The sequence below is a fragment of the Felis catus genome, chromosome X (genome assembly GCF_018350175.1).
Source record: "Felis catus isolate Fca126 chromosome X, F.catus_Fca126_mat1.0, whole genome shotgun sequence".
Lineage (NCBI taxonomy): Eukaryota > Metazoa > Chordata > Mammalia > Carnivora > Felidae > Felis > Felis catus.
Genome location: NC_058386.1, coordinates 62,946,075 through 62,964,587, shown reverse-complemented (window position 1 = coordinate 62,964,587; position 18,513 = coordinate 62,946,075). Strand labels below are relative to the sequence as shown.

The following is an 18,513-nucleotide window of genomic DNA, read 5'->3' as shown; positions in this document are numbered from 1 at the left end:
GTTGAGTATATCTCAAGTTCCTTAACAAAAGACTTCATTTGGATTCCATTTTAAACACTTTTCAGAATGTTTATCTTCTACACGTCTTTATTCTTTATACGAATTTGCTAAATCTGGAAGAATCTCTTTATTCTTTATATGAATTTGCTAAATCTGGAAGAATTGTTTCTCTGTGAAATGTTTTTTTTTCATGGTGGTCCTGTTACCAAAATTGCTTTGGTTATCCTTTATTGTGTTAAAAAACAAAGGTAGCATTTTGAATGAAGCATTTCACTTACTTTTATGTTTGAGTGAGGGTTTTAAATGCCTGATAGCTTCAAGGTAACTTTTAAAATTTATTTTATTTTATAGTGCAGGTAAGTATTGTAAGTCATTTAAGTATATATAGGTGTCTAGTCAGTAGATAGGATCTATTTGTAGTTAACCAAACTGGTTGCAGTTGCCATAAGATCTCCTTTTTAAATGCTAGAATTTTCAGCAAGAAAAGAAATATGGTCAGTAGTAGTGATCTCTGCTTAAGATTTAAACATTATATTCAGCCCTCCTTTCTTTCCTGCTCTTTGTTCTTTGGTGATATTGGGACTTTTAGAGCATAGAAAATAGACCCTCCCCAAAAAGAGGGTCTGTATTTTCTAGTGTTAGCAAAAATGATCCATTTTTCTGACTTAATATATGTCTCCTTTGTCTTTAACTTTGAAGTTTGGGATGAATTGAGATGAATAAGATCTGTTTTTGCCTTTCAAGTATAAGAAAATATTAAACTGGTTCTTTAATATGAACAAATTTTCTGTATTTTTTTATGTTAATAAATTTTTCTTGTTAAAATTTCCTCTATAACTGCCTTAAATTTTACATAAAATCAGGGAATGTACATTTTGTAATTTGAGTTTATTCAAACAGTATAGCAAACTTCATAGCATAAATTGTTAATATACTGTGCATTTTTAATTTCATACAGCTTTTATTTTTTTGTGTTTGTAAGTTTTTAAAAAAATTATTTGGTACTAATTTTTCTGGTACTCTCACTAAAAAGAAAACAGTGCTGTTTTTCATTAACTGCAAACATCATAAACATATGACTAAAAAGTGTTTCAAACTGTTTAGCTTTTTGATTATTTAGTGACATCATCATTATTTCATAAATTCCACCATTTTGGGGTACAGATCATTATACTTTAGTCATATTTTATAGAACGGTTCATATCAAGGTACTAATTTTGAACTAAACCCTTAAAAAATACTAATACAGATTTTGAAAATGAGGAATTCCATATTCTATAAAATATTCTGGCTTTTTTTTTTTTACATTAAAATTTTTTTTTGACATCTATTTTCAAGAGACAGAGACAGAGTGCAAGTGGGGGAGGGGCAGAGATAGAGGGAGTCACAGAATCTGAAGCAGACTCCAGGCTCTGAGCTGTCAGCGCAGAGCCTGATGCAGTCTCGAACCGACCAACTGTGAGATCATGACTTGAGCTGAAGTCAGACGCTCAAGTGACTGAGCCACCCAGGTGCCCCTTTTTTTTACATTTTTTAATGTTTAGTTTTGACAGACAGAGAGAGCATGAGTGAGGGAGGGGCAGAGAGAGAAGGAGACACAGAATCTGAAGCAGGCTCCAGGCTCTGATCTGTCAGCACAGATCCCGATGCGGGGCTCTAACCCACAAATTGTGAGATCATGACCTGAGCTGAAGTCGGATGCTTAACTCACTGAGCCACCCGGGTGCCCCTAGTTTTTATTCTTAACCCTGAAGTATATAACATTTGTTAATGCCTCACACTTTATTAGAAGAATATGTTTTCCCCACCTTGTTGTCACAAAAAGTTTTCAATGTTTTTTGGCTGTAGCCATTTGAATTGTTTTATGTATCAACATTTTGAATATGGTATGGTATTTTAACACTACATATACTTAGATACTTGTTTTGCATCTCTAAAGAGTATACATTTAAACCTGTAATCTGCCTCAGAATTCTGTTTTAACTAATTATTCTATTGTGATATTGTGCACAAAGGTAAACAGTTTTTTTTTTTTTTAATTTTGTCATCTTTGTGTATGGATGCACCATACTGTTTTGGCCTTCTAAAATAGCATTTTTTATTTAGCACTTTTCTTCAAACCTGTTTTCAGAACCTCTTAAAAGATAAAAGAATAGATTATAGGGATGTGTCTGAGATGGCCTGTCAAGTGCATTTCAGAAATGGAGCATACTGGACTAAAGATGTTTAGAAATCTTTTTTATTTAATATTTAAAAGTCGAAGCTTGAATTCTTTCATTTCAAAAAACATATTTGGAAATCAGTGAAGTACAGATATCTTTAACAATGTGACCGACTATAGTGTATTCATGAAGTACTAATAAACATAGCAGTAGTGAATGAGTAGAGAATATAGATAGCACTGGCATACTAAAATTAGAGAATATTGGGATTCAGGATCTTAGGTGCTACTTCTGGCTTTGCCACTAACTAGCTTTGTTTCTATGGCTTCATCTTTTTCCCTTTCTAAGCCTGTTTCCTCCTTTGTTAAGTGACAGAATTGGACTCTAAGGTCCCTTTTTCTAGCTCTCACATTTTGTGTTGCTTTTATAATAGCTATTTGCCTAAAACCTCCATGGTACAAGAGATCACTCTCTCGATTGCTTCTATTTCAGAAATTTAATGTTTTGAATTAGTGATTCACCAACAGAAAGAGGTAGTTTACTTGTTCCCTGTTTGAGCACTTAAACAAGAAACATTATGCATCTCTTTTCTAGATCAGATCAGAATAACTAAAGGCTTTTCTTGGCTCGCTCTCTCTCTCTCTCTCTCTCTTTTTTTTTTGCTTGTTTGTTCGTCTTTGCATTGTTGGGCTTGTTCCTTATTTTATTTTTGCTTTCTTGTAGTAGATGAAGGTGTAAGGGGTAAGAAGACATTATCTTGGTATTATGTGATTTAGAAGACTTAGCTTGTTTGGGTTATGGGGTTCTATTCTCTCATGCACCAGTTCCGATCATTGTTTGTGGGTTTTTACCCTTCCTCCCATATTGTTTTGCTTTCTCCCCTTCTCCCTTCCCTCCCTTTCAGGAAAATGGAGGAGTGGCTCCATTACTTCCAGCCCTGTGCAGGTTTTCTGCCACAGAGTGGCACAGCCTGTGCCTCTAACGCTTCTGATAGAGTCGTGACTGCTTTGGATGCTACACCTGCCCCAAGATGTAATATTGAGCATTGAGATTCCAGGGGGGCAGTACCTTGTTGCCTGGATGATTTTCTCAGAAACCTCCTGGAAAGCCTCAAGAAAGGAAACTTCAGAGCAAACAGAAATCAACTAGGGATCATGATTATACATCCATCACATGCATACCAGCATGGGTCCAGCCAAGGCCTCCAAAATGATGTTTTGCCAGCCTCAGCTGGTTCTCAAGTGATGATGTCCTTGAAGTCTCTGTGGCCCGTGACTCAAGAGTTAAGGTAGTGGAGTTTCCCTTAAAGCATCTCACAGCAGGCTTTATAGATGGGACACCTTTCATCTCAACATGTTTGCTGACTACTCAGGTTGAAGGTCAGCCTCAACCCTTAGGTCCTTCAAATAAATTTCTAACTTTGAGGTATAGGTTACATGATAGGCAAGGTTTATGATGCAGTGAGTCTTTGACATATTGGACTTGAGCCATCAGGCAAATAATTTAACTTTATTCTTTTTAGGGCTTTAATATGCATGGCTATACATTAGGTTTTTCATTGGTCAAAAGGTGTTAGAGGGTAAATCTAAACTAAACTATCTCAGGGAGGTAAAGCTAAGGGAATCTCCATCATTCTGTATGTAACTTTCAGTTTGGAGAAAAATCACCATTCTCTGAATTTTGTAATTTTTTTCTGCTTCTAGAGTGATAGTGATTGTTCTATATATTATGTTCTTAATGAAGGTTGCTCATTTAAAAATCATGTAATATTTCAGTGTATGGATCTCATTTAATTTTCCATGATTTATTATATGATTTCATAGTTGATATAGAATTGTATTTTATTATCTTATATGTATCATTTTTCTCAGTTTTTTCATGACAATCTAGAACTTAAGTATGAATTAGGTGGGTTTACATATTTTGACCTTCTGTTTAGTAGATGTATTCTTAAGAGTCTAGAGTTTGAAGGAAAAAAAAAAACTTGTGGTTCCTTACAATTAACAACCAGGTTTTTACAGATAGTATAGAATTATAGACTTTTTTTGAACTTGTAATATAAACCGAAATCAAGTGATTGAAGTAACCTTTAGTGTAACTAAATTAATACTTGTACTTTTGTTGGTTATTATTGTACTACCCACATGGTGATATAACATCTTGTAACTGCAAGTGGAACTATGTTTTTCTATTTGTAATCTATTATTCAACACTTTATACATATACACATGAACACACACATACACTTTTACTGATTGCAAAAGAGTGGTTTTATTGAAATTGGTTCAAGAAAGCACTTCCTTGTCCATGGGAAATAACAAATGTAGTTTGTATTAGAGAGTTTTTCTAGACAGATGCTTTTATTAAATTTAAAGAACCACCCTTCATTCTGAAACTGTTCCTAATTTGTGGAGGGTGTGTTGAAAGAGTCTTTATTTTATAACATGATGAAAACAAATGATACTTGGCTTTAAATTTTTATTCTTGGCAAAATGAAAAGTTGGCAACCCTAGATTATTCCCCATTTTAAAATGTTTATTGTGTACAATCCAAGTCAGCAAACCACTTATCTAGAAGTGTAAGAACAACACTTTATAACTCAACTCCAGTAGGATTTAAATTGGAGTGATCTAATCTTCACTTTATTGAAACATAAATCATATCAAAATCCCTCAAAAAAGCAAACTCATCTGTGATTTCCTTTAGCACTTGGTAACTCTCTGTGTTGTCTATGTCTGATCTGTATATTTAGGGAAGGAAGCACCAAAAGGTAGATAATAATTGTTTATGAAGTGATTACCTATTTTGCTTCAGTCTGTTTTGGTGCCTTTGCTATACCTCTTTGAATAAAAATAGTAATGAACAGTGTACCTTTGAAATAAAAGTACCAAGGCATTAACATCTCTTACCATTGAATGAATTCTTGATTGAAATGTGAGTGTATGTTAAGAAATATAAAGAAGGGTTTCAGAACCAAAAATAACAGAAGTTCCATGATTCAAGCTGCAAGTTTTTGATGAGCTAGAGAGTTAATCTTGATTGCACAGTGGATGTTTCCCATAAAAGTTCGCTCTTATGTGGATCCTAAGAAACTTAACAGAAGTCCACGGGGGTGGGGAAGAAAAAAAAAGAGGTTAGAGAGGGAGAGAGCCAATGCATAAGAGACACTTAAAAACTGAGAACAAACTGAGGGTTGATGGGGGGTGAGAGGGTGGGGGGATGGGGGGGTGGGAGGGAAGGGAGGGTGGGTGATGGGTATTGAGGAGGGCACCTTTTGGGATGAGCACTGGGTGTTGTATGGAAACCAATTTGACAATAAATTTCGTATATTAAAAAAAAAAGGCCATGGAAAACTGAGAATCATGCTACTTTCCTTTTGAACCGTCTATAAGGTATTCCTTTGTTAGTGTGATTTTTGAATTTATATCAAAAAGACACTTCAGGTGCAAAATACCTCATCTTATACAAAAGCTGCTTGATTGCTTTTATCTTACATTTTCAGATGTTTTCCTTTAGCATAAGCATGGAAATTTATTAGGAATGTATTTTATTTTAACATGAGATGGTATTAAAGAAGTATCTTCTCATGCTTTTAGCAGTTGATTTTTCCATTAACAAATTGGTCTTTGAGGAGCATCTTGAGAAATTTTGATATGAGTGAGGCTACTGTACTATCTACTTTCGTGGAAAGCGAAAACTCATTTATGGTAATTTGTGTTCTTTTACCATGTATGTAATTAATAACACTCCTGTCCCTTCTCTTATCTGCCCTAGTTTGAATATTATTAGGGATTTCTGATTGCTTCAATACTTAGTGTATAGTATATGCTTGCATTTCATTAACAGTTTATGAAGTAAATTGAAATTTAAGTGCCAAAAATATTATCCACCAGTTTCAGGCACTGTTTCATTAGAAAGTGGTTTATTACACATTGATTTTCTAAGAATATGTTTTGCTGAATGATCCTCTCGTGGAGTTTTGCCTTGGAATGCCATTTGTCTGGAAAAGTTGATTTATTATTGTGAGCCTGATATTGCAGTTGTTGGATGATGGCTGCAGAGCAAATACAGGATTGGAAGTATGCATCGTGAAATGGCAATTGGTCAAAATAGTAGAAATGTCCCTCAGATTTTTAAATATATTGCAGAAGTATTTAGAATTGGAAGAAAATCAGTGCTAAGAGCATCTTTCAAAAGTTTTGGTTGGTTGGTAGCTTAGGTTGAAACATGGCTTTGGTAGTCTTTTATTTACAGTATAAAATTTTTTTACACATTTATTTCTATTTTGATAGTGAAAAATTTTTTAATTTGTTACACTTCACCACCAAATATATAGTTTTTTACTGTCTTTTTACTCAAGAATTGCCAAGAAGATGCTTTTAGAAGAAATTAAAGCCAATCTTTCCTCTGATGAGGATGGATCTTCAGATGATGAACCAGAAGAAGGAAAAAAAAGAACTGGAAAACACAATGAAGGAAACCCAGGAGATGAGGGTGAGTTCCAAAGAGAAGTACAGGATGTCATAATTTCATTGTTTGACCAGTTCAGTCTTTGAAGACTATCTGTCTGTGAAATCTCATAATACATACATTTGAAGTTTATTAAATATTTAAAACTTTACTACCTTTACTCCTTTTGAGTGTCTGGTAATAGTTGTGCATGTTTTTTCAGTTATTGCCAATAAACAGATGATTTTTATTATTTTTTTAAATTTTTTTATGTTTATTTCTGAGACAGAGAGAGACAGAACATGAGTGGGGGAGGGACAGAGAGAGAGGGAGACACAGAATCAGAAGCAGGCTCCAGGCTCTGAGCTGTCAGCACAGAACCCGACATGGGGCTTGAACTCACAAACCTTGAGATCATGACCTGAGTCAAAGTCGGTTGCTCAACCGACTGAGCCACCCAGGCGCCCCTAAACAGATGATTTTTAAAGCAAAATATTTTTTACCTTTAAAAAACTCTATGAATGTCTATTGGTGATATTTAATTAGTATTTAATTATAGTAATATATCAAGTTTAATGTATAAGGTTGCCTGGTATCACCAGTGATACCAAAGTAAGTAAGTGCACAGCTCTGATTTTTTTTGTAAATCATGAAAATTTTCAACAATCAAAATAGTTTTATAACAGGTTTTAAAGGAAAAATGTCTGAAGGTTTTGCTGATTTCTTTTCTCCACTTAGAAGCAAAACATCAAGTCAATTCTGAATCAGATTCAGAATCTGAAGAATCAAAGAAGCCAAGATACAGACATAGGCTTTTGAGACACAAACTCACTGTGAGTGATGGAGAATCTGGAGAAGAAAAAAAGATGAAGCCTAAAGAGCACAAAGAAGCCAAAGGCAGAAATAGAAGGAAAGGTAAGATATTTTAATTCTGAATGTAAGGAATATACTGATTTTATAAACTAATTACAGTAATCAAACTTTTTAAAGTTTATTTATTTTGAGAGAGAGAGAGAGAGGGAGGGAGAGAGAGGGAGAATCCAAAATGGGCTCTGTGCTGACAGCAGAGAGCCTGATGTGGGGCTTGAGCCCATGAACCGTGAGATCGTGACCTGAGCTGAAGTCAGATACTTAACCGACTGAGCCACCCAGGGCTCCTACAGTAATGAAATTTAACTATTATCTGGACCACCTGTATTAAGTGAATATCAGCACACTGGCAAAAACTATTCTCTTAAATGAGAGTGAAATAAAGAATTTAGAGTGGGAAGATAACCCAGAAAATTGTGAGATGACACAAAGAATATATTTTTAGTCTTTTTTTTTTTAAAGTTTATTCATTTATTTTGAGAGAGAGAGAGAGAGCACGAGAGAGAGAGGGAGAGAGAGAATCCCAAGCAGGCTCCGCACCACCCCTGCATCAGCACAGAGCCTGATGTGGGGCTCGAACCCACAAACTGAGATCATGACCTGAGCTGAAACTCAAGAGTTGGAGGCTTAACACACTGAGCCACCTAGGCACCCCTATTTTTAATCTTTAGTAGTCATACACAACTTAGATTAAAAAGATACATATGACAATAAATAAAATATACTTAAAGGCTATGTAAAAAATACAGGATTGTCTGTAACTGCAGGAAGAAATAATGCTTCCTAAGGAAAGATAGACAATGCAGTTAATTTGGGTAGATTTATTATATGCAAAGCTTGTATATAGTCAGCTCAAATTTTCATTACATTAAAAGTCTGAATCCTGCATTGAGTGCTTATATGTTTCCAACATCATGATAAACATTGAGAATACAAAAATAAGTAAGGAAATCATTGTCTTGTATGGTGGTTTTCAGCCTGGCTATACATGTGGATTACTTTGGGGATTTTGAAGTATACATATTACAGGACTGCATCTCAAGCCAATTACAGCATAATTGGAGGTAGTGAAACCAAAGTATCCATATATTTTATAAAACATCTCTGATATGATTCTGATATGCAGCCAGGTTTGACTGTCAGTGGTTTAGTAAGAGTTATTGACATTAATATTATATGAAATTATAGCACCATGACGAGTGTCTTATACAACAGAGGTATTGTATAGTGTGGCACAAGGGAACATTTCTTTAGCTTCTTAGGGTATGGTATTTATCCCCAGAGGAGACTTCACAAAGATGAAAAGTTTCATTCAGCAGACCCAAGTTGTAATTGGGGACCAGGTAGATGTGTTGTGAAGATTTATAATATAAGAAGAGAAAAAACTTCAGAAGCCTCTGCAAAATGTTCACACATGGTTGAGGGGAAGCAGTTAATATGGTATATAGCTAAACTATAGGAGGGAATAGGGAAAGGATCAACAGGACATGAGGCTGGGCCAAGACAGAGACCAGGTGTTGGAGACACTTGTAAGCTTTGGTTTCTCAAACTGGAATACTTGACAGTTGATTCATGGGTACATGAGGCTGTAGAGTAAACATTGCATACCTCTTTGGTGTGTCCATTTTATTTGAGCATTGGGGTAGAACATTTTTAAATAATCACATGTATATTGAAAAATTAGCAGAAAGTTCAGAGAAACCTTTTGGTTTCTTAGGGGCAAATTTTAAAAACTTTACTCAGATTAACTCTTTGCCACTAGGAATAGGAAAGCAGTTTTGGAAGTATCTGAGAAGGACAATAGGCTCTAGAGGCTGGAGAGTCATTGGGAATTTTTTTTTTTTAATTTTAAAAAATATTTTTATTTGTAATATTTTTGTACTTTAGCCCTTTTGAGATATAATTCACAAAACCATACAGTTTGCCTGTTTATAGCATACAAGCTGTATAAGCAGACAGCTTGATGAACACGTATGGCGCAGGACATTCATTACTAGTACTCATGAATCACAGCCTCAGCACAACCACCCATTGTTCCCATTGAAAGATTTTAACCAAGAATATAATATGATCAGATTAATTGCTTATTATTCTGTTATACTCAGAGCTTAGATTTGTGTCTCTGGAGGATATTGCTATAGTTGATACCAAGTACAATTTTTGAAGAGGAAAATTGACAGGAGTCATAGACTGAATTGTTAGATCTTATTAATTGATATGAAAGACAAAAGTCTGGGATGACTGCCAGGTTTTTGGAGTTGTCATGGTATATGTATAATACTACCAGAATAGTTGACATTGCCAAAATAGTTGATATCAGAATCTTGGAATCCTGAACATTTAAAGGGCTGTTGAACAGCCCTTTGTTGAACAGTTATTCATTAAAGAGGAAGAAGAGACCCCCCCCCCCCCCCCCGCTGCCACACACACTAAATATGTCATGGATATTTTCATGTTAAATAAATAATAGTACATCACTTTGTGAATGCTTTTTTAAAAAATTTTTTACAGCATGACTACAAGCTCGTTTTTCAGATTTTATAAAGCAACTGAGCAATTTAAGCAGGTTACATAACTTCACACGAATTCCTGTGCATCTTCAACAAAAGGGGAAATAGTGATTTTGCTTCTGAGGCTCAGATCAGGATAGAGCCCTTTAGTGGACACAGTTACATTTGAAATGTTTTATTAAAGTCTAAGTCTTTTGTCACCTGTTTCCACTGTCCTCTTCTGTGGGTAATTTATTACCAAGTATTTTTTCATTTGTTTTTGTAGGAGGGAGTAAACAAATCCTATCATTTATGTTTCTAATATGGATCATAATATTGATTGATACTACATTTAAAGTTGCAAAGGGGCTTTATTTCAAAGGGTGGCTCAGTCAGTTAAGCATCCCAATTCTTGATTTTGGCTCAGGTTCACGATTATACACAGTTTGTGGGATTGAGCTCCACATCGGCTCTGCACTGACAGTGCGGAGCCTGCTTGGGATTCTCTCTCTCCTTATCTCTCTGCGTGTTTCTGTCTCTGTCTCTGTCTCTGTCTCTCTCTGTCTCTCTCTCTCTCTCTCCATAAATAAATAAATAAATAAATAAATAAATAAATAAATAAATAAAATAAAAGTTGCATAACTTTTCAGGTTTTACAAACTGTTGTGCCTGTATTGTCTGGAAATTTAAGTTAGGCAATGGGGAGAAATCAAGAGAGAATAGCTGACTTAGTAGATCAAGGGCAATGTGAACTTTCAGTTTTCACCTAAATTTGAAAAAAATTATAAAAGTTATTTTGGTGATAATTTAAAAAATTTAATTATTGCCTTTATTATTATTAGATAATATTAAATTGATGTTTTTTTAAGTGTGATAATGCTATTTATATAGGACAGCATCCTTATGCTTAAGGATAAAGTGCCATGATATCTGCATTTACATTTAGATGGTTCAGTGCAAAAACCTTTGTGTGTATATACAAAGAGAAAGCAAACAAATATGATACATTTAACAAATGAGTTTAGGAGAAGGGTTGTAGATGTTCATTCAACAGTTTTTTCAAAGTTTTGGTACGTTTGAAAATTTTCAAAATAAAGTGATGAAAAATTAATAATAGGTTTAGAATTTTGCTTAATGACAGGATTTATATGTGTGCATATGGACACATGTGTTCTTCAGATTCCCAGTTGCTTAGCAGTTATTTTTTTATTTTTATTTGTTATTGTGGTAAAGTACACACAACATAAAATTTTAACCATTTTAACCATTTTTAAGTGTACATTTCAGTGACAGTATATTCACATTGTTGTACAACCATCAACACTCCACAACTCTTTTGTTATCCCAAACTGAAACTCTTTAAACAATAACTCCTTATTCCCCTTTCCCCTGTTATCAATTCTTTACTGTATTTATGTTAACCCATGTCTTTTTTTAGATAGATTATAGATTCTGATTTCAGATCAATATAGATCTTTGAAAAAATTTTTTATTTCAAAATTTAAAGTTGAAAGAAATGTTGCAAAAATAGTACAGATTTCCTATATTCCTTCTACTCAGCTTCCCTAATTTAACACCTTAAATTTAACTATATAGTACAATAACCAAATCCAGGAAATTAACATTGATAGAATACTATTAGTTAAACTGGGGGTTGGGTAACTATACCTGTAGGCTAAATCTGACCGTCTACCCATTTTTATAAAGTGTTTTGGAACCAGGTTATACTTACTCAGTTACTGCTTTTGTGTAATTAGAGTGGCAAAGTTGAGTAGAAATAAGTAGTTGAAACAGAGACCATATAGCCTGCAAATATTTACCGTCAGACTTTTTACATAAAATATTTTCTGACCTTTGAAGTGGGCTAAAGATCTTACTTGGTTATCGTTAGTTTTCTCACTAATGTCTTTTCTATTCCAGAATCCAAACTAGGATGCCACATTGCTTTTAGTTGTGATGTCTCCTTAATAGACTCCAATCTGTGACGGTTTCTCCTCCTTTTCTTTCATGACCTTGACACTTTTGAAGAGTATTGATCAGTTATTTTCTTTTTAAAAATTTTTTTAAATGTTTTTATTTATTTTTGAGAGAGGAAAAGAGCGAGTGGGAGAGGGGCAGAGAGAGAGAGGGAGACCCAGAATCTGAAGGGGACTCCAAGCTCTGAGCTGTCAGCACAGAGCCCGACACGTGGCTCAAACTCCCGAGCTGTGAGATCGTGACCTAAGCCAAAGTTGGACGCTCAACCGACTGAGCCACTCAGGCACCTTGATCAGTTCTTTTCTAGACTGTTAATCCATATGTATTTGTCTAATGTTTTCTTATGGTTAAATTGAGGTTATTAAACATTTTGACAAGAACACCACAAAAGTAATATTTAACCCTTCTCAGAGTATCCTACACCGAAATTATATGATGACAATATGTCTTATACTGGTAATACTGATTACTTGGTTAAGTTGGTGTCTGCTGGGTTTTTCCACTGCAAAAAAAATCTTTTTCTGTTCATATTTAATTAATGTCTTGTGGAGAGATACTTTGAGACTATTCAAATATCCTGTTTCTCATCATACTAAAGCCCACTAATTTTAGCATTCGTCTTGTCTGAAGCAGTTTTTGTGATGCTTATCTAGTGGTTATTTTCTATTTCTTTCTTTACTTACACATTTAGTAATGGTAAGGAAGAGCTATCTGTTTTCCCTTATTTATCCCATTACTTAATATGAATTTATAGATATTTTATTCTATTAGTTGTAATTCAGTTGTTCATTTTGTTGCTCACATTGTTCCAGCTTTGGCTATTAGAAGCTCCTTCAAGTTGGATCAAGTGTTCTTTGAATATACCCCAATCATTCTTTGAGCATTGGATTATTTTCTGGCAGCACAAGATATTTGAGACTCATTTTGTGTATTCCCTGCCTGGTTTCCTCTGGCCAGAAAAATGTGTATTCTGCTGGAGTTTAGATACCTGTGTCATAGTGGCTATTTTGGTACAGAAAAATAAAATTTTTGAGAGAAAAATAAAATTGGGGTTTCCATTTACTCTCATGATATACAGGGCTCAGCTCCTTTTTCTCAGTGCTGTGGCTAGAAATGGGGTTCTCCCAGTTTTGCTGTTGGCACCCTCTGCATAGTTTTGGAATTCAGCCTCCCTTCTTGTTGAAATCAGGAAAGAAAGAAGGAAAAAACCCTATGACACCCATAGTCACTACCCCAACCTCAATTTTATAGGAATCATTATTCAAGTTTTTGTTTCAGTCCCCAGTCTGTCTGCTGTTGTTTCCTTTTCGGAGTGCTTAGGTCATTTCTTTATATATTCTGTTCATAATTTCTAGTTGTCATAAATGGCAGAGAGTCTGTATTTGTCCTTACTCCCTTTTGGCCAGCCTACTTTGTTTGTTTTGAATAACCAGAATTCTTTTTATTCACCTTTGGTAATAATGAATATATTTTATTGACAGTTAAATTCACATTGTAAAAATTCATACATAATTAATACTTATATTTTAATATAGAACCATAGTTTTATAATCATAGTTGGAATACATTTGAATAGTTTTTATAAATTCTATTTGAATTATTAACTAGTCTAATCTATATGATGTATAATATCCATTAATGTACATACTAAAATATAAATTAATGTGCATACTGTAGATACACATTGGTCTAAGTTTTAATGTGAAGTTATTGACAAATTAAGTGAATTGCATTTCTGTTGGGAAGTATTTAATAACTTAATTTTTTTTTTTCAAGTGAGCAGTGAAGATTCTGAAGATTCTGATTTTCAGGAATCAGGAGTTAGTGAAGAAGTTAGTGAATCTGAAGATGAACAACGGCCTAGAACAAGGTAAATATTATATCACTATTTCAAAAATTTTAGGTATATGAATAAACATGCTTCAGGTTATTTGTAGAAAGGTTGATGTTACTAATAAAGTAAAAAAATTAATATTTTGATTTGAAACGAATTGTGAAAATTAATTTAAAAAGAGTACATATAAACATATATGGTTGAAATATGTGTTCTAAACTGGGAGGACTTTGTGCAAAATCACACTTGACTGTAATTTTGGTTGTTATATGGGGGGATGTACCAGTGTAGTAGATTACAGGCTTTGTAGACAGCCTACCTAATCTAACTGTTGGCTCTAATATTTGTTATTTGTATGATTACTCTGTGCTTTAGTTTCCTCATCTGTAAAATGGGGGATTATAGTAGCACTTACCTTATTGATTATGATGGGCATTAATTGGGGTTCTAATATGCCCACTTGGAATATAGGAAATGTTCCCTGAAATCTAATTATTGGTCTTAGTAGTATTCTAGTATTATAGTGATGAAGATGTGTTTGTTCTCTCAGTACGCATAGCTACTGACCTAGATGACTAGTTAGTTAAAATACTGCATAGTATTTTTTTTTAAAGTTTACGTACCTATTTTGAGAGAGAGAGAGTGCATGCATGCTTGTGAGTGGGGGAGGGTAGAGGAGGAGAGAGAATCCCTAGCAGGCTCCATGCTCAGTGCAGAGCCCGACATGGAGCTTGATCTCACAAACCGTGAGATCATGACCTGAGCTGAAATCAAGAGTTGGATGCTTAACCAAATGAGCCACCCAGGTGCCCCTATTTCTTAGCATAGTATTTTAGATAATACTAACCTTTCTAAGAATTTTTTATTTCCTCCGGAATATCACATATTGGCCTTTTGTCTAAGATCAAGTATATTTCCTTCAGAATAATATTATCCTTTTATAATTTATCAAATGGGCAACCTATTTGTATTTGTGTGAATGTGATATGTGCGTCTGCATAGGTGTCATACCTATAAATTTTAAAACATTTGAGATCTTTTTAGATTAGCAGTTACCAGGTTGTTCCTGGAGTATAGCAACATATTGTACATTAGGGAAATAACAATAGGATAAATTGAGAGATTTTTAAACCTGAGAATTCACATAACACAAAAATTCACTTATTTTATTTTATTTTATTTTATTTTATTTTATTTTATTTTATTTTATTTTTTGAGATAAAAGTATTTTATTTTCAAGTTTGTTTTTTAAATTTAAATTTTAGTTAACATGCAGTACAGTATTGGTTTCAGAAGTAAAATTTAGTGATTCATCACTTACATATAGTACTCAGTGCTTATCACAACATAGTCCCTTACCTATCACGCATCTAGCCTATCTCCCACTCCCCTCTGTCAACTCATAGTTTGTTTTTTCTCATTAAGGGTCCCCTGTGGTTTTATTCCCTCTCTTCTCTTCCCCCCACCTCCTTCCCATATGTTCATCTGTTTTGTTTCTTAATTAAATTCCACATATGAGTGAAATCATGATACCTGTCTTTCTCTTATTTCGCTTAGCATAATACATTCTAGCTCCATCCACGACATTGCAAATGGACAGATCTCATTCTTTTTGATGGCTGAATAATATTCCATTAAACACACACACACACACACACACACACACACACACACACACACCACATCTTTATCCATTCATCAGTTGGTGGAAATTTGGGCTGTCTCCATAATTTGGTTATTGTTGATAATGCTGCTACAAACATCAGGGTGCATGTACCCCTTCAAATGTATTTTTTTGTATCCTTTGGGTAAATACCTAATAGTGCAATTGCTGGGTCATAGGGTAGTTTTATGTACTTTCTTGAGGAACCTCATACTGTTCTCCAGAGTGGCTGAACCCATTTGCATTCCCACCAGCAGTGCAGGAAAGATCCCTTTTCTCTGCATCCTTGCTAACACCCGTTCTTTCTTGCGTCGTTAATTTTAGCCATTCTGATAGGTGTGATGATGATCAGTGATGTTGAGCATCTTTTCATGTGTCTGTTAGTCATCGGATGTCTTCTTTGGAAAAAGGTCTTTTCATGTCTTCTGTCAATTTATTAACTCAGTTATTTGTTTTCTGGGTGTTGAATTTGATAAGTTTTTTATAGATTTTGGATGCTAACCTTTATCCGACATGTCATTTGCAAATATCTTCTCCCATTCTGTAGGCTACCTTTTAGTTTTGTTGATTGTTTCCTTTGTTGTGTAGAAGCTTTGTATCTTGATGAGGTCCCAGTAGTTCATGTTTGCTTTCATTTCCCTTGCCTTCAGTGACATGTCTAGTAAGAAGTTGCTCCACCTCAGGTCAGAGAGGTTGCTGCCTATGTTCTCCTCTAGGATTTAGATGGTTTCCTGTCTTACATTTAGGTCTTTCATCCATTTTGAATGTATTTTTATAAATGGTGTTAAAAAGTTGTCAAGTTTCATTCTTCTGTATGTTGCTGTCCTGTTTTCCTAACACCATTTATTATCCATTGGATATTCTTTCCTGCATTGTTGAAGATGGGTTGGCCATATAGTTGTGGGTCCATTTCTGGGTTCTCTATTCTGTTCCATTGATCTGAGTGTCTATTTTTGACCCAGTAGCATACTGTCTTGATGGCTACAGCTTTGTAATACAAATGTAAAATCTGGAATCATGATGCCTCCAGTTTTGTTTTTCTTTTTCAGGATTGCTTTGGTTATTTGGGGTGTTTTGTGGTTCCATACAAATGTAGGATTGTTTCTTCTAGCTCAGTGAAAACTGCTGGTGGTATTTTGATAGGGATTGCATTAAAGATGTAGACTGCTTTGGGAAGTATAGACATTTTAACAATATTTTTTCTTCCAATACATGGGCATGGAGTTTTTCCATTTCTTGGTGTCCTATTCAATTTCTTTCATAAGTGTGCCATAGTTTTCAGAGTATAGATATTTTACCTCTTTAGTTAATTTTATTCCTAGGTAACATTATTTCTTGAGGACTTGCAAATGTGACTGATTCCTTGCTTTTCTTTTTCTGCTGCTTCATTATTAGTGTATAGAAAAGAAACAAATTTCTGCATGTTGATGTTATATCCTATGACTTTGCTGAATTCATGTATTTGTTCTAGCAATTTTTTTTTTAATTTACATCCAAGTTAGTTAGCATATAGTACAGCAATGATTTCAGGAGTAGATTCCTAAATCTTAATGCCCCTTAATGCCCATCCTCCCTCCCACGAGCCCTCCAGTAACGCTATGTTTGTTCTCCATATTTAAGAGTCTGTTGTTTTGTCTCCCTCCCTGGTTTTATATTATTTTTGCTTCCCTTCCCTTATGTTCATCTGTTTTGTATCTTAAAGTCCTTATATGAGTGAAGTCATATGATATTTGTCTTTCTCTGATTAATTTCACTTAGCATAATACCCTCTAGTTCCATCCATGTAGTTGCAAATGGCAAGATTTCATTCTTTTTGATTGCTGAGTAATAATCCACTCTGTGTGTGTGTGTGTTTGTGTGTGTGTGTGTGTGTGTGTGTGTACACACATACCACATCTTCTTTATCCATTCATCCATTGAAGGACATATGGGCTCTTTCCTTACCTTTGTTGATAGTTTTTCTTTCTTTTGCTTTATTTTTTTTATTAACTTGTTTTATTTTATATTTTTTAAAATTTATATCCCAATTCATTAGCATATAGTGCAACAAGGATTTCAGGAGTAGATTCCTTAGTGCCCCTTACCCATTTAGCCCATCCCCCCTCCTGCCACCCCTCCAGTAACCCTCTGTTTGTTCTTCATATTTATGAGTCTCTTCTGTTTTTTTTAATATATGAAATTTATTGTCAAATTGGTTTCCATACAACACCCAGTGCTCATCCCAAAAGGTGCCCTCCTCAATACCGATCACCCACCCTCCCCTCCCTCCCACCCCCCATCAACCCTCAGTTTGTTATCAGTTTTTAACAGTCTCTTATGCTTTGGCTCTCTCCCACTCTAACCTCTTTTTTTTTTCCTTCCCCTCCCCCAAGGGTTCCTGTTAAGTTTCTCAGGATCCACATAAGAGTGAAACCATATGGTATCTGTCTTTCTCTGTATGGCTTATTTCACTTAGCATCACACTCTCCAGTTCCATCCACGTTGCTACAAAAGGCCATATTTCATTTTTTCTCATTGCCACGTAGTATTCCATTGTGATATAAACCACAATTTCTTTATCCATTCATCAGTTGATGGATATTTAGGCTCTTTCCATAATTTGGCTATTGTTGAGAGTGCTGTTATCAACATTGGGGTACAAGTGCCCCTATGCATCAGTACTCCTGTATCCCTTAGATAAATTCCTAGCAGTGCTATTGCTGGGTCATAGGGTAGGTCTATTTTTAATTCTCTGAGGAACCTCCACACTGTTTTCCAGAGCAGCTACACCAGTTTGCATTCCCACCAACAGTGCAAGAGGGTTCCCGTTTCTCCACATCCTCTCCAGAATCTATAGTCTCCTGATTTGTTCATTTTGGCCACTCTGACTGGTGTGAGGTGATATCTGAGTGTGGTTTTGATTTGTATTTCCCTTATGAGGAGCGACATTGAACATCTTTTCATGTGCCTGTTGGCCATCTGGATGTCTTCTTTAGAGAAGTGTCTATTCATGTTTTCTGCCCATTTCTTTACTGGGTTCTTTGTTTTTCGGGTGTGGAGTTTGGTGAGCTCTTTATAGATTTTGGATAC

The 18,513-nt window shown here is 34.8% G+C and overlaps 1 protein-coding gene across 10 annotated transcripts in view; it reads left to right on the top strand.

Annotated features, from left to right (window-relative positions):
• The window catches only part of ATRX (ATRX chromatin remodeler), a 312,306-nt gene that overhangs the window by 119,369 nt on the left and 174,424 nt on the right, over positions 1–18,513 (top strand). For all 10 annotated transcript variants that reach the window (XM_045051014.1, XM_045051016.1, XM_045051015.1 and 7 more), the window contains 3 exons: positions 6,523–6,656; positions 7,350–7,526; positions 13,724–13,817. In XM_045051014.1, the coding sequence (XP_044906949.1) occupies positions 6,523–6,656; positions 7,350–7,526; positions 13,724–13,817 (405 nt within the window). The remainder of the gene's footprint in view (positions 1–6,522; positions 6,657–7,349; positions 7,527–13,723; positions 13,818–18,513) is intronic.